General features: G+C 35.5%; 2 protein-coding genes across 2 annotated transcripts; both read right to left on the bottom strand.

Moving 5' to 3' along the window:
• Positions 1 to 563: 563 nt before the first annotated feature.
• LOC109163448 (probable inactive ATP-dependent zinc metalloprotease FTSHI 3, chloroplastic) lies at positions 564 to 5,817 on the bottom strand. The gene is made up of 4 exons (XM_019312196.1): positions 4,522 to 5,817; positions 3,638 to 3,961; positions 2,652 to 2,952; positions 564 to 968 (listed from the first exon to the last, which is right to left on the bottom strand). Exons 1-4 carry the CDS (start codon positions 5,575 to 5,577, stop codon positions 775 to 777), a joined length of 1,875 nt encoding a protein of 624 aa, XP_019167741.1. The 5' UTR covers positions 5,578 to 5,817; the 3' UTR covers positions 564 to 774.
• A 1,372-nt stretch (positions 5,818 to 7,189) lies between these two features.
• Positions 7,190 to 12,677, bottom strand: LOC109163433 (peroxisome biogenesis protein 22-like). The gene is made up of 8 exons (XM_019312177.1): positions 12,283 to 12,677; positions 10,748 to 10,984; positions 10,611 to 10,658; positions 9,905 to 9,961; positions 9,068 to 9,169; positions 8,538 to 8,603; positions 8,126 to 8,227; positions 7,190 to 7,559 (listed from the first exon to the last, which is right to left on the bottom strand). The coding sequence occupies exons 1-8, from the start codon at positions 12,373 to 12,375 to the stop codon at positions 7,455 to 7,457; spliced, it is 810 nt and encodes a 269-aa protein (XP_019167722.1). The 5' UTR covers positions 12,376 to 12,677; the 3' UTR covers positions 7,190 to 7,454.
• Positions 12,678 to 15,805: the final 3,128 nt, after the last annotated feature.

Consider the following 15,805-nt stretch of genomic DNA (forward strand, 5'->3'; position numbering starts at 1 on the left):
AACTCAACTTAGTATTTGTACGCATTAGATTCTCACATAGCTTAATGGTCTTGGTGCTTGATTATTGGCTTTAGAATGAAACTTGTATGTCTAGCTAAGATGATTCTTGAAGCATATTGCCTTGTATCAAGTTTGATTTGTGATTTGATTGGTTGTGCAAAAAGTGGAGTATGATCAACTTCAATATTAGATTTGTGATTTATTCTTTATCTTTAATTTGCTTGAGGACAAGCAAATGTTTAAGTGTGAAGAAATTGATAAGTGTATTATTGTCTATATTTTTATCCCTTCTTAATCCATTTTATTTGTGAATTACTTCAAAACTTGTGTGGATTATAACTAATTTGTGTTGATTTTATTTCAAGGCACAAGTATTCACAAGTGAGAAACTGAAGAATTTTGGGCAATTCTTGAACCAAGGAATTAATTGGAGAGCATTAGGAAGCATTTTTTGGAGCACTTGAGTTTTGCTTTTTTGTTTTTTAACCTGCTCATACAGAAATTAATAAATGACCATAAGTCTATCATGACATACCTAAGATAACTAATTCTTTCTCTGAGAATAAATAAATAGGATAAGAAACCATGGGTACCAAGTTGTATAATAGCCAAATTCTTGTGTGATTCCAGACAACATAAAAGAAGGATACAAAAACATGATCAGCAATCTTCATCTGAACATATTTCCACCAAATTAAGAGTAACCTACGAGATTTCGTGAGATTTCAGCGTGGAAAAAACACTCACTTGAGAAGTAGTAAAAGCGCATAATACTCAGCTCAGTGTCTGATATCCCAAAGGCCCTGGAAATCCATCTCGTCTCGTATCATTCATCTTCATTAGAGAAGGTACCCAAGGGAACAATTTCCCTAGCTCCTTACCTAATGGACTGGATTGCTTGTTGTCAATCCCAAATTTTGCTCTTTCTATTGCTTCCATTATATCTTCTCTTGAGACATATTCGGACCCTGTGATGTGAAATAAAAGACAAAGAGTTGAGACCACAAATATGTAAACCATCTGGCACTGACATAACGAAGCAGCAAACGGACATTACAAACATTTTTTATGGCCAAAACAAAATATTTCAGAAACATAAAGGGAAAAAGCATATCAGAATACTGCATGAGATGCAATTTCCATTTTGTTTCAAATGACGATAATCAACAGGGGAGTGGGAGGAAAAAGAGACAACATAAATTAAGGCTGCATAAAGGCTTCAATGGAACTCTGAAAACCAATTTATTATTATTTTTTTTTGTCAGACCACAAGCTGTGTCCTGAGCAAGCCCTAACTGTAGGAGGCACCTTTAAGCCCATACCATACTCAGACTAATCCCTGTTCGCGCCGGGCCGGCCCAATTAAGGGGCAAATGCTAGCTAGATTGGTTTTTTCATACGAGAGGGGGTTCGAACTCCCGATCTCTCTTAAGGAACAAGAGTGTACGGCCCACCTACGCCAACCAAGCTGGTTATAGGAAGCACCTTTAAGCCTGTACCATACTCAGACTAATCCCCGTTCGCACTGGGCTGGCCCAATAAGGGGTAAAGTGCTGGCCATGTTGGTTTTCCATACGAGAGAGGGGGTTTTGAATTCCCGACCTCTCGGGATGAGAGTAGGGGTGTAAACGAGTCGAGCCGAGCTCGAGCATGGGTATGCTCGAGCTCGAGCTCGTTAAATGCAGCTATGCTCGAGCTCGAGCTCGAGCTCGATCGAGCTCGTAACTGGATGCTCGAGCTCGAGCTCGGCAATTATCGAGCTGCTCGAGCTCGGCTCGAGCAGCTCAATTGTTCGAGCTCGAGCTCGAACTCGATCTTGAGCTCGAGTTCGAGCTTGATTTTGAGCTCGAATTCGAGCTCGAGATCAGGCTCGAGCTCGGGTTCAAATGCGTGCTCGATCTTAACCTTGAATTTGACGGTTTAACCTATTTGATTTAAAATTTAAACTGCTCTGTTTTATCCATACATAAATAATACAAACTTCAATCAAAACACTCAAAATAATTTCGCAACGAAGTAAAAGATAGTGAAGACACAAGTCTGTTTGTTCAAACTTCAAAACATTCAAAATAAGTTTGCAAATCACAACAAAACACAAGTCAACAGTAGTAGTCCTTGATTCCTTGTACATATATATTTCGTCCCGGATATGTTCAAAACAATAGGGCTTTTAAGTTTTGACTTTTGAGTTTTAAATTTTAATTATTATTTTTATATATTTTAATTATATAATATTATATATTATACGGCTCGCGAGCCGGCTCGACGAGCCACGAGCCTAGAGTATCTAGGCTCGGCTCGTGCTCGTTTATTTGACGAGCCGCTCGAGCCGAGCGTTGACCGAGCCGCTCACGAGCGGCTCGCGAGCGGCTCGGCTCATTTACACCCCTAGATGAGAGTGCATGGCCACTCACGCCAACCAAGCTGGTTTGAAAACCAATTTATTATTAAAAGTTTAAGGTGTTCAAGGTTTCCCTTTCTTTCTGACAGCAGAGAGAACAGTAATATTTGTAGCGCAATTTCATGATAATCATAATCACAACCCTTTGCAGCATCTATAAATCAACAAATACGGCATTCAAGAAGGCAGGGTAGAGATGCTAGAAATCAGAAACTCTAAACAAACAATGTATAATGTATATCAATCTAACCTCTACGAGCAGCAAGTAAGGCAGCTTCATTGACTATATTCGCAAGGTCAGCGCCCACAAAGCCTTGGGTAAGTGATGCAACTAGGTTACAGATAAGTTCCATATCTTCCTCAAGGGGTACTCCTCTCAAGTGTACGGACAAGATCTTTCTCCGACCAACTTCATCTGGTTCTCCCACAAATATTTTCCTGGAGAATCTCCCTGGTCGACAGAGGGCAGCATCTAAAGCTTCCGGTCTATTCGTTGCAGCGATAACAATGACATTGATATCAGATTCGAATCCATCCATCTCAGTCAGTAGCTAGAGCAGTGGAATGATTATTAATTACCACCCAACAAGTAACATAAGCAATCAATCTTAAATATCACTTGATATAATGTTTCCACCTCCCAATTACAAGAGTAAATACACACAAAAAAAAATAAATATGATTTTTTCTTAACAGACACTCAATGTAGAAGTTCATATTAAATACTACTCCGAAATTGCCAACTGACTCTAAATCCAGTTAATGCATTACAAACTTACCACTTAAACTTAAGGTGTGTTTGGAAACCCGGAAAATGATTTCTAGAAATCATTTTTCAGGTTTCTAGTGTTTGGCTAGAGGGGGAAAATGGAAGTCAATAAAAAATATGGGTGTGGTCAAGGAAAATAATGGGGATTTTTCGGAAAATGACTTCCCATTTTTTTTTTTGGGGGGGGGGGGGGGGGGGGGGGGAGTCACACCTGCCGCCGCCGCCACCACCACTACCAACCCCCCGCCCCCCTCCCACCATCATTGTATATTTTAAATATTTAAAATTAAAAATAATTATACTCATTTTCCAAAAAATGAACCAAACACACCAAGACAGTTTTCTGGATTACAACCAAACACTAGAAAGGAAAATGTTTTCTGGGAAATGATTCATTTTCCACAAAACATTATCCAGAAGTCATTTTCCTGCTTTCCAAACACACCCTTATAGAAGTCGTTAAGTACCTGGTTCAATGTTTGGTCTCTCTCATCATTAAAACTTCTGCCACGCTTTCCTCCAACAGCATCAAGCTCATCAATGAATATGATAGAAGGTGCATTTTTTCTCGCAACTTTAAAGAGGTCCCTAATGCGAGCTGCTCCCCTTCCTACAAAGAGTTCTACAAATTCACTGGCAGAAACAGAGAAAAAGGGTACTCCTGCTTCTCCAGCAACTGCCCGTGCTAGTAATGTTTTTCCTGTACCAGGTGGACCCACAAGTAGGAGACCCCTAGGTAACTTTGCCCCAAGTTTACTGTAGTTTATAGATCCTTGCAAGCACAAAACTATCTACAAACAATAAAATGCATGATTAGCAACCTTAGAAGTAAGTAGACGGTGAAGTCGTCCAGAACATAAAAATGATCCTACGGCTAGCTAACTAGCTAAGTGCAAGAAATTTCAATGGATTCACATGGTGAAAAGTTTGCAAAACAGTTAATAGGTACATGCACATAGTGAAGCATTAACCAACAATTGTTATACCATGGACTAGGGTTCATATTGCATTCTGAACCCTGATACAAAAATTCTGTACCTTTAGTTAACACATTCTGTACCTACAGTTAACCGTTTCTGTACATGTAAACAAATAACTTGATAATTGCTGACACATAATATGATAGCTACACGTACAAAAACTATCAACTGCAGGTACAGAATGTGTCAACTATATCTATAGAATCTGAAGGTTACTTTTAGACCAGGGTCTACAATGAAAGATAGACCATGGTCCATGGTATAATTGCCAATAATCTTCACTTACATATGTTACACCTTTTCCACTTTTATTAAAAAAGGACAAGGGCGGCAATAGTCAGTGTATTAAATCATTCAACAATGAGACTTACCTCCATAAGTTCCACTTTTGCAGCATCCACACCCTCCACATCACTGAAATTTACCGAATGGTTGGCTGGCCTCCTTTTTTTTGCAGGACTATTGGCAGCAGATATTTGACGGTAGAGAAGCCACATTAGGGGTGTCAAAGGAATCCATAAGGACAACACGGTAATCAGCAAACTCCTCATTGACATAAGCGCTGATTGAGGGGCTGCACTATACGCTGTTCCCTTTTCTCTCATTAGACTAAGAAGATAACCTTCATCGTGATCAATCTTTCTTGTAGAAAACTGCCACACAGGGGCAGAACTTCTGCCTCTCGACATTTTATTCAATATCTTACTACCAACTCGATCACTCCTCACAATTTCATTGCTAGCTCCATTACCAGCTATACTCTCGGATGGAACTGATACACTATCCTCCGCTGTTTCAGTGTTTTCGAGATTCCCAGGGTCGATATTGTAGTAAATACGACGAGTGCCTTCCTCAAACTGAACATTAGTTACCAAACCACTCTGGAGGCTCGTTACCAAGTCTGAATATGGAACAACTTTTGGAGAAGCCACCGCCGTCAATCTAAGAAACAAGTAACAAATGCCAAGAACAATAGAAATAGACATTGATAGTGTCACTCTCATATTCTTCCTCAGAAATGTCCCAAAATTATTTAGGGCTGATCTAACCGAGAATCGTTTCAATCTCCTTGACAATAACCGCAACCTGGGGCGCAATCTCAAAGAAACTCTCCTCCTCCCCTTCCTCCTCATTTCATTACTATCCCTCCTTTCCCTAAAATGTGTGTCTACATTTCTCCTCTCATTTGCTAATGACCTAACCTCTGTGCTACAAAGTAATAATCTTTGCCGAGATTTACAAAAGCTATAATTCAACCCTAACAATGGCGCAGAAAGTGAAGTACTACAATTGGATAAGGAACAAGATATTATTCTACTATTATTATTATGTGTCGACAAAGATTTGGACTTTCCACTATGAAACTTAAATTTTTCTTGGAAAGACAAAAACCCATCGTTTGAGATAACAGGAAAAGATGCTGCCATTTTTTTCTATAGCGCACGGAAGAGCGTTTCCATAAATCCAAGAAAAGTAGACGAGACTTACATCAATAAGGCGTCTCAAAAGCTATGGAAAATCCACGAAACCGACTCATAGTGTTGGAGCTGGTAATACCTGTTCTTTCCCTGATCTTGGAGCTAGCAAGAGTGCGGATAGAGCGGGCTTTGGTTTCTTCCTTGGAAGATTTTTCTGGGATGGTGTATCCTGAGGATTAGGATTTTATTTTTATTATTACTATAAGCTGAGATAGTCAGAATATGACTATTTCAAAACGGGCCAACCCAGATTATGCGAGTTGACCCGTGAATACCCGGGTCGGGGTAAGCTATTTGACAACCGATCAATTATATTGTGTATTTCATCTTCACCAAAAAAAATATTGTGTATCTCATGATTCATCTTATAAGAACATCCCTACCAGTAATTTTTGCTGGAGTTTTTGAGAAATCATAGCTTAGATGGGTGAGAGAGGGTGAGAAAAGAGGAAAAAAAATATTTCTGCAACAACTTGATTTTTGGCAAACTTGTGAGATCCATAGCAACAAATATTCCAGGCCAACTTGGTCGCGCGAATGGCAACACAGCGCCCAACCGGGACTTGATTTTTGGCAGACTTGTGGGTCAAATCTTCCAGGTCGACTTGGTCACGTGAATGGCAACACAGTGCCCAACCGGGCGCGTGCACTGCATGCGCCAGCTGGGCGCGTTACTGATGTTTCACTGCTATTTTTTTCAGCTTTGTTTTGTTTTGTTTCTTTTGATCTCCCCTCCATTCTCTTTCCTAATCACACTTATAAAAATTGCTCAAAAACCACAACTGTTGGAGATGCTCTAAATAGGGCCAACAATTCAACCCAACCCTAATAGAGAAAATCTAGCTCGGTGAGGATGGAGAATTTTTTGAGGGAACAGAGGGGAGGTTGGCATCCCTACCTCAACCCGACCCTGAACCCCATCCTTCTTCCCCAGCCCTAACTTCATGAATTTTATATATATACACACACTAGCATTTTGTACGCTCGATGCGCGAAAATTCATGTCCAATATTAAAACATTGATAAATACAAATAATTAAAAATTATAATTCGAATTATATGTACACAAATAATATTTGTATTTTATACACATATATATACCTTGTGCTCAGACGGCACCTTTGTGGCTCCCCTTGAGGGAAGGTCACAAGATCGAACCCTGAGCTACAGTACTTAGAGAAAGTATAGAATAGTGGCCACATACATATATACACACACACTAGGCGGGTATGCCTTGCCCTTTTTGCAAAATAGGGCAGGACTAGTTTGGAGGACTAAATCTGCCATACATATATACACACACACTAGGCGGGTATGCCTTGCCCTTTTTGCAAAATAGGGCAGGGCTAGTTTGGAGGACTAAATCTGTTTTGACAGCTTTAGATACTCTACATAAAGAGTAAAAAAGACATTTAAAAATAAGAAAAGAAAAAGAAAATCTCAGTTTAATGATTAATCTACTTGGCCCTCTATTGTCTTCTTTTTATTTTACATAAATTTCTCCAACTTCTCAGAAGCCAAAACTTCATATCCCAATTTTACAACAAATAATTACACATGATTCAACAAATATAAAGATCCGGCCTTTTTTGCCTTCAGCATTTGCAGCAAGTCAAATCCTTAATAATTGTAATACACAAACACCATATGAATGAATACCAGAATAATACACAGTGCATGCCTGTTACTTGAAATCTTGCAACTGCAAGGCATTAAAGATGGGCATGACCCTTGAACAAAGTTTTAAAATCCAAAGAGAAAGACCCTAAAAGCAAGTTGCAAAATGTATCGAAACCCCTTTTTTGCTACTTTTGCGCCGAGGCTAATTAAACGCATCCGAAGAACTGCTCCAAGGAGGGCGAGTTGAAAACGTTTGCGGCCATTCGTTCCGGCTTGGTTGGTGAGATGTGAAGCTGGTATTTGATGAATCTCTGCACCCATTATTGGAAGGATGTATATTAATTGCATAAAACAATACAAACGTTAGATACAGATCGCATGAATGTAGTAGTGTCTGATGGGGAATGTTTACGCGCTATGCATAATTACAGAAACTATGACCCTAGGGGTAACCCCCACCCGAGTTGGTCGGGCAATTGGCTTGGTAACTATAAGGTTCCAAGTTCGACCCATCATGGGAGCTGCCTATTGGCCTTCTTGGTTTGAGCCGGTCAGCTATGGACAACTTAGGCTGGTTTACCTCCTTGTGGTTCACTGCTGGCTAGAGTCACAAGGCGGACTTCACCCAGAGCGCACCTTCGAGTAGCGAATGTGGGCTTTTCCGTAAATAAAAGAAACTATGACCTATTTTATCAATAATTTACTAGAATCCTCAAAATACCTAACCTACCGGTAACTTAATTTATTTATGGTAAATGTATTATCACATTGTTACTTGTAAGAGCGGGAGAGAGAGAGAGAGAGAGAGAGAGAGAGAGAGATTGTAGCACAGGGAAAAGGAATTATTGGTAAAAATGATTTAAAACAAAAAAATTACCGCTAACTGCGTTACAATGTCGGGATTTATGTCAATATGCCAATCCGGTTCCAGTTGCCTAACAAACGATATTCGCCCATTCTCAGTGCTACAAAAGAGAACCTGCACAACCACCCAAAAATAGTGTATGAGGAGGGAATTAGGGCAACTGCTGGACCAAATTGATTCATATATATATCTGTCCCCACTACACAATGAAGGGTATCTTTTCACTTTGTAACGCTCGTATCTAAAGAGGCTGCATTTCAGAACAACTTTTTAAAAAGTTACTGTATTTGTTTGTCACATACTGGGAGGTAAGAAATAACAAAGAGACAGGAAAATGAGGTCATCAAGGACACGGTTGAGAGCAAAAGTTAAAGAAAATTGCTACCCAATACCAACAATTTTCTTATGCCATGAACCGAATTACCTTGTCCTTCACCAAGCCACCAGATGTAAATACCCCAGCATCTTCTAAAGCCAAGAGGACCTTTTTCTGCATACAACAACTCACCGCTTAAATATGGCAGAAAATTACATAATTAGACTAGCAACATAGAAATACTAGAATATTTAATGTAGCCCAAGAAGCAACACCATTTACATGGAGGGGAGAAAAGAAGTTAGACCATTTTTAATGATGTTTTCACATAAATATTGGTTCTAAATAAAGGAGACAATGCTTTCAATAGAAATAGTTCCTAAAAATGGTTGTACCTTCTGTTCACAGTACTACTACTACTTGCATGTGTTCAATTATTATTAACCATGACATGGGAGAGCAAATTTGCTGTGCTCATTGCTGATGCACAAAACCATCAAATTGCATCCTTTATAGTTTATAGTCCTTCCCGATATCAACCTTTTACTAATTACTCGACAAATAATTAAAAGTTTCAATGGAAATAAAATGAACAACTGTTTAATCATATGCATTATAAGCTATGAGTCAGCACTTACTTCACTTTCATCATCTAGAACTCTTTCCATGAGATAAAGATCACAATATTTGGTGATTTCAAGCAATACTTCCAGGACAGAGGATCTCACTGTTACTTGTTTCTGTCAGGGATGAAGACAAGATTGTCAGAAAATATAAACATTCGGTGATGTTAAGAGTCCCACATTGATAAAATAAGAGAGAATATATGTGTTTATAAGGCCATGGGTTAGGCTAATTAATTGGTTGGATTCAATCTTGTAGTCTGGTTTGGCCCATGTGCATTATAGCCCAATTGAGTGACCCTAGCCCAATCTTAGTGTATAAGATGGTATCAGAGCCTGTTCGGTCTATTTTGTGTTTGTGTGCACCTGGTTATGGGTATTGGTGGCGTCAAAGCTTGTTCGGTCCACTTTGGTGGCGTCCCATTCGTTTCAGGGAGGGTCCGGTCCAATTTCAAGTGGTCAACCGGTTAGATTCAAAATGGCCCGGTTGTCCACTTGAGGGGAGTGTTAAGAGTCCCCTATTGATAAAATAAGAGAAATTATATGGATTTATAAAGCCATGGGTTGGACGAGCTAATTGGTTTCAATCTTTTAGTGTGGTTGGGTCCATGTGCATTATAGCCCAATTGAGTGACCCTAGCCCAATCTTAGCTTATAACAAGTGAAAATGGGACAAGATGGAGAAGTTATCCATTGCACTGCCAAAAATGGCACAGGATATTGCCCAGGTTCCTCTATCCACAAACTAAGAAAATGGAGGCAGTCACATAATACCTAGGTGACTGCCTGACTGGATGCAACAACCATGATGTAAGATGCCAACACAGTCAAGAAATGAAAAATCACACTGACCTGAAGCTCCTCAGGGGTAGTTTCCTCAAGGATCACACCAAGTAACTGACAGGTTACCTGTAGAGTATAAATCAGGGAATGTATCAGGCAAATGAAGAACTAAAGGTTGGACATTACGTATTTTGTTAATGATGTCATCACAAAGGATTAAACAACATCTTCAGTTATCCAAAGCAGATAATATTTGGGCGGGATCAGATACAGAAAACCATATAAAATGAAAACTTGATAAACAGTATTCGAGTATTATTTTAGTCCAATAAAGTTGGTAGGAAATATAGTTCAGTCCAAAGACAACAATCAAATGGGCAATTTTTGTTCCTCAATACAGTGATAATACAGTATATTACAACAACTAACAACCACAGCCTTGTTAATTTTGAAAATGAGCAGAGTTCAATCACATTTGAAAAACCTCTGTACTTTAAGCAGATTTTGATGAATCCAATGATCTATATCAAAGCCCATGATATCAATAATTTTTTTGGGTACATACAATGATATCAATGTGACTGCAAGAAGATAATATAAGATATAAGATACCCACTAAAGCTGAATTTTTAATGCACAAGCATTTCAAGTTTCTAAGATATTAATGTTTTGCTTCAATTCATTAAAGGCCAGTAGGCCACTAGAGCTTGCAGTAAAACAGAAATACTTTGTAGACAAGAATAGCATGTAGAACTGTAGAAGTATAGAAAGTTACCTTCCTCCCTTCACTCAGCTTCTGCCTGACTATTTGCCCCAGGGTTGGCTACAATATCAAGGTTAAGAGATTTAATTTATACACAAATTTTTCTGGTAGGAGGGGAGATATTATGGGGGATGCAACAAGCAACCCACCTTTACAGGCTGAAAAAACTCATCAATAACATTTTGCGCTCTTGAATCATCTGATGATGGGTTAACAACAGAAGTTGTTATAGTTGCATTTGTATGACTACTTGCACCAGAACTACTAGACGGTGCAGCTTGTCGTTTTGGTCGTCTCCTTTGAGTGCCACTAGGTGATCTCAATAGTCTCCAGGTAAACACTATTGCTAATGCAAGACCTGCCAAAGCCCCAACAGATTTTGTATCCTGTAATTTGACAATGCTACCATCAACAAAATGTGTAAAAGGGATTTCAAATTCTACATGCATAATAAGTACAAAGGGATTTCATCCTCTAAATATAGACATTTCAACAAAGTGAGGACCTGTCAAAAAGTAATATAACAAAACTAGGATAATAAGGCAACAATTAACCTGAATAGCCAGAAATGTAGTTTAAAGCCAATACTAATATATTGCCTGTAAATTACACCATTAAAGCCATTCTAGAAAGAAAATTATTCCTTAGGATAAAAAAAGTTTAGATCTTTAAACCAAGGTCTCCAATGTTTTCATGAATTTCATTTTTGAACAACAATATATTGTTATTTTAGTTCTATTATTAGAACAACAATATAAAAATAGAGTCAAAACTATCATTTGCCTGTTTTGTCGGACAATGCACACAAGGGAATTCTATTTTGCCAATACTAAAATATTGCCTATAAATTACACCATTAGAGCCATTCTAAGAAGAAAATTGTTCATCAGGACAAAAGTAGTAAAAAAGTTTAGATCTTTAAACCAAGGTCTCCAATGTTTTCATGAATTTCATTTCTGAAAGAGCCATTACAAGTATATCTTCTCTCAGTTTGATAAAATTATCAGGTGTACACTTCACTAGTTCATTGTACAAGATTCAGACCCAGAAAAAGCCTACTCCACTTGACATGAATGTTCTGCACTTGCATGAATTTTCAAGAAAAGTTTAATTTTTATTTTAGAGAAGAGAAATTACTAATCAGAGCCAGAGATGAAAAGTCTTTTTACAGATTCATTCCACAAAACTACTAGGAAGCAAATTAAAAAGAGAAGAAAAATCCTAGGAAGCAATTGAGAAATAGAAGAAAAGTTTGTGTTTCCCCATTATACATAGTAGTAAAAGCTCATATATTTGTCATACTCAAAGCATATCCACACTCCCTGAGTTAAGGGCTCCAAGGAGGGGCTTAAATGCTTAATTCCTAAATTATGGGCAAATTTATCTTCATTATACTTAAATAAACCATTTATCTAAGGCACATCAATAGCACTTAGTAAGAATAATAACAATTATCCATGGCGAGATGGCATGAACTTAAGGATCAGATTTTTCATCTTATAAAATTAGAACTTGTTAAATACAAAATTTATCTTCTGCATTAAAACATTTTTGTTAAATGCCATTGGGCACAAGATAAAAGGGGCAACAAAATCACATCAAACAGCTAATATCTCTGAAGTAATTATAACAACTAAACAAAAGGAACTTTCAATTGCAAAAGGATTAGGGAACAAGGATGAACCATGGAACGGAAGAGATTGGAAATCTTGACGGTGAGAAAAGCGCCGAATCGCTTGATCAGCTGAACGACGTCGTCCTTGGAGTAATCAGCCATGCCAATTGCAATTCGATCGTTTACTGTATAGTGTGGAGACGACAATCGCGAGGACTTGGTGTTCTGTAGAGGCTGCCTCTCCAATTAAGAATCGATCGAGCAGTCCTACTACAAAAAATTGAGTTCCTCCATTGAAGATTGGTGCCCGCTGCCACAGATTGTAGAGAGATAACAGTGAAAGAAGAAGAAAAGGAAGACGGTGGAAGATGAGAGAGGAGATCCTGCCGTCGACGTTGTCGGAAAGAACTCTCAACTCTGCGACAATACGAAGCGATATACCTTTCTTCGTGTTTTTTTTTTTTAAAAAAAAAAAATTATAATCCTTTGGTCTATTTATTTTGGCATTATTATTCTCTTTTTCCGGGGGTGGGGGGGGGGGGGTTGTTCATAGAGATGTAAATAAGTCATGCTACATTTTTTTAAACTTATTTAGGAGTTTATATCTTATTTAATAAGCTATAATTTCTGTTTTGTAATGTTTTCAAAATAAGCTCCTAGCTTAAAATAAGAGCCTATTTTGAAATGCTACATTAGGTAGCGTTTCAAAATAAACTCCTAGTTTCCTAATTTTTTTTTTCATTTTTATCCTTATTATTTTAAATAAATGACATAATTTACTCTTCCCAATTAAAATCATTTTTCTCTTCTTCTTTATCCGTAACTTTCACCGCAATTATTATTATTATTATTATTATTATTATTATTATTATTATTATTAGTATTATTAGTACTAGTATTTGCACCCGTGCGATGCACGGAATGAATATGTTGTAATATATTAAGAATATATGAATCGATAAATAATTATTTAAATTAGAACATCAAATATTATATAGTGCACTTAAAGATATGATTTGAATCGTTTATATATTTTGATGTTATCATTGCTTGAATTTGTGCAAATAATTGCTCAAATTAATAGCTAATGTCTAGATGTACGGATGCGGTCCTATAATTTTGAAGATTTTATTTATCATTGTTTAGTATTTTCATACATTTGGTAAATGTGTTTGTTCTCTAACAACTCAGTTATAGAAATGAATTGCTATCCATATTCATTTGTGTATATATATATATATATATATATATATATATATATATATATATATATATATTGTCTAGATATATAGCAATTTTTTCATTTAAAAAAATTAATATCATCGATTATATTTACACATTATTGAAACCTCTTTGTAGACGACATTGGTAGTGACAACATAATCTTGTTCATCTTCGTCTAGAGCTAACATCTTCTCCATCATGACGGGTTACTTGGGTGAAAATATATAATGGTAGAATATCACTCAATTAGTTATCCTTTTATATTTTCAGTCAATTCGTAATATCAGATTCATTTTCAGCCAATTATTATTTTTTATTTTCAATCAATTAGAATATCAAATGCAGTGATATTTTTACCTAACTTCCGTTCCATTTTTAATTTACCTTTACTATTGTTTAAAATATGCATTTACTATTGATAATGTAGAATATTATTATTGGAATATTTTCCTCCAATTTTTAATTTTCATTCCATTTTTAATTAAAATGCAATGATCTTACCATTTTTTCGTCAATTATAGATCATTTTTTATTTGCAGTCAATTATTAATATTCATTTCCTTTTATATTTTCAGTCAATTAGTAATATTAGATTCATTTTCAGTTAATTATTCTTTTTTTATTTCCAATCAATCAGTCAATTAGAATATAGATGCAGTGTTATTTTTACCTAATTTTCGTTCCATTTTAATTTGATGATGTAAAATATTATTAATGAAATATTTTCGTTCCATTTTTAATTTATCATTACTATTTTTTAAAATATGTCTTTACTATTTGATGATGTAAAATATTATTATTAAAATATTTCCTTTCCATTTTTAATTTTCCTTTAGTTCTAACAAAAAAAAAAAAAAAAAAAAAAAAAAAAAAACTTTGGACTTCTCAATACTTGCCTACATTGATTTTTTTTTTTAGTAAACCCAGGGACAGCTGGCTTAGAGATTTAAGGCTACTCCATTTCCAAATCCAAGGATCGAACCCTTGACCTTTCGTTAAGGATGGATGAATCCTTTACACTCAACCACACCCTTCAGGTTACTTGCCTACATTGATGTGCAAGCAATTATGTTTGTAAAAGGAACATTGCTCCTCTTTCCAAACATTTTCAATGTGATATCAAAATGATCCCACATCATTTACAAAGGGAGCCCGTGACTTCCTTTTGTCTTCTTCTTATTTTTTTTTTAAATTTTAATTTTATTTTGTATATCGTTTTGTTTGGATTATTATTATTATTATTATTATTATTATTATTATTATTATTATTATTATTATTATTATTATTATTATTATTATTATTATTATTATTATTATTATTATTATTATTATTATTATTATTATTGACAAATTCGTCATTTTAACAATTTATCTTTAATCAAAACACCAAAATTATTATTTAATAACTAAGTAATTTGCTCCAAACTGCTAAAATCTAAAACAACACATATATTTTGAGTTAATCTTTCCTAACCCCCAATAATAAATAATAAATAATAAATAAATAAAACTAAAATAAGAAGACAAAGCTAATGTTTCTTAAATAAAAACCTTTTGACTTCTCAATACTCACCACATCGATGGGCAAACAATTATGTTTGTACCTCTTATATAGAAGAGCTTAGGAGCTCATCTTTTCAAACATTCTCAATTTGGGATGAAAATGAACCCACATCATTTACAAAGGGAGCATGTGGCTCCCCTTTGCCTTTTTTTTTTTTTTTTTTTTTTTTAATGTTACTTTTAATTTTATTTTGTATATAGTTTTGTTTGGATTATTATTATTATTATTATTATTATTATTATTATTATTATTATTATTATTATTATTATTATTATTATTATTATTATTATTATTATTATTATTATTATTGTTATTGTTGTTGTTGTTGTTGTTTTGTTGTAATTTGATTATTTGACAAATTCACCAAAATTTTAAGAAATTCGTATGTTTAATATTTTATATTTAATCAAAAAATCAAAATATTATTTAATAACTTAGCAATTTGCTCCAAACTGCTAAAAACTAAAACAACACATACATTTTGGGTTAATCTATCCAAACCCCCACTAATAATAAATAAATAAATTAATAAAAACTAAAATAAGAAGACAACGCTAAAGCTTCTTAAATAAGAACCTTTTGACTTCTCAATACTTGCCCACATTGATGTGCAAGTAATTATGTTTGTAAGAGGAGTTTTGCTCCTCTTATATAGATAAGCTCTCTCGTTTCAAACATTTTCAATGTGTGATCAAAATGATCCCATATCATTTACAAAATGAGTCGGTGACTCCTCTTTGTTTTTTCTTTTTTTTTTTTTTTTAATTTTAATTTTATTTTGTATATAGTTTTGTTTGGATTATT

This window comes from Ipomoea nil, unplaced genomic scaffold (assembly GCF_001879475.1).
Source record: "Ipomoea nil cultivar Tokyo-kokei standard unplaced genomic scaffold, Asagao_1.1 scaffold3025, whole genome shotgun sequence".
NCBI lineage: Eukaryota > Viridiplantae > Streptophyta > Magnoliopsida > Solanales > Convolvulaceae > Ipomoea > Ipomoea nil.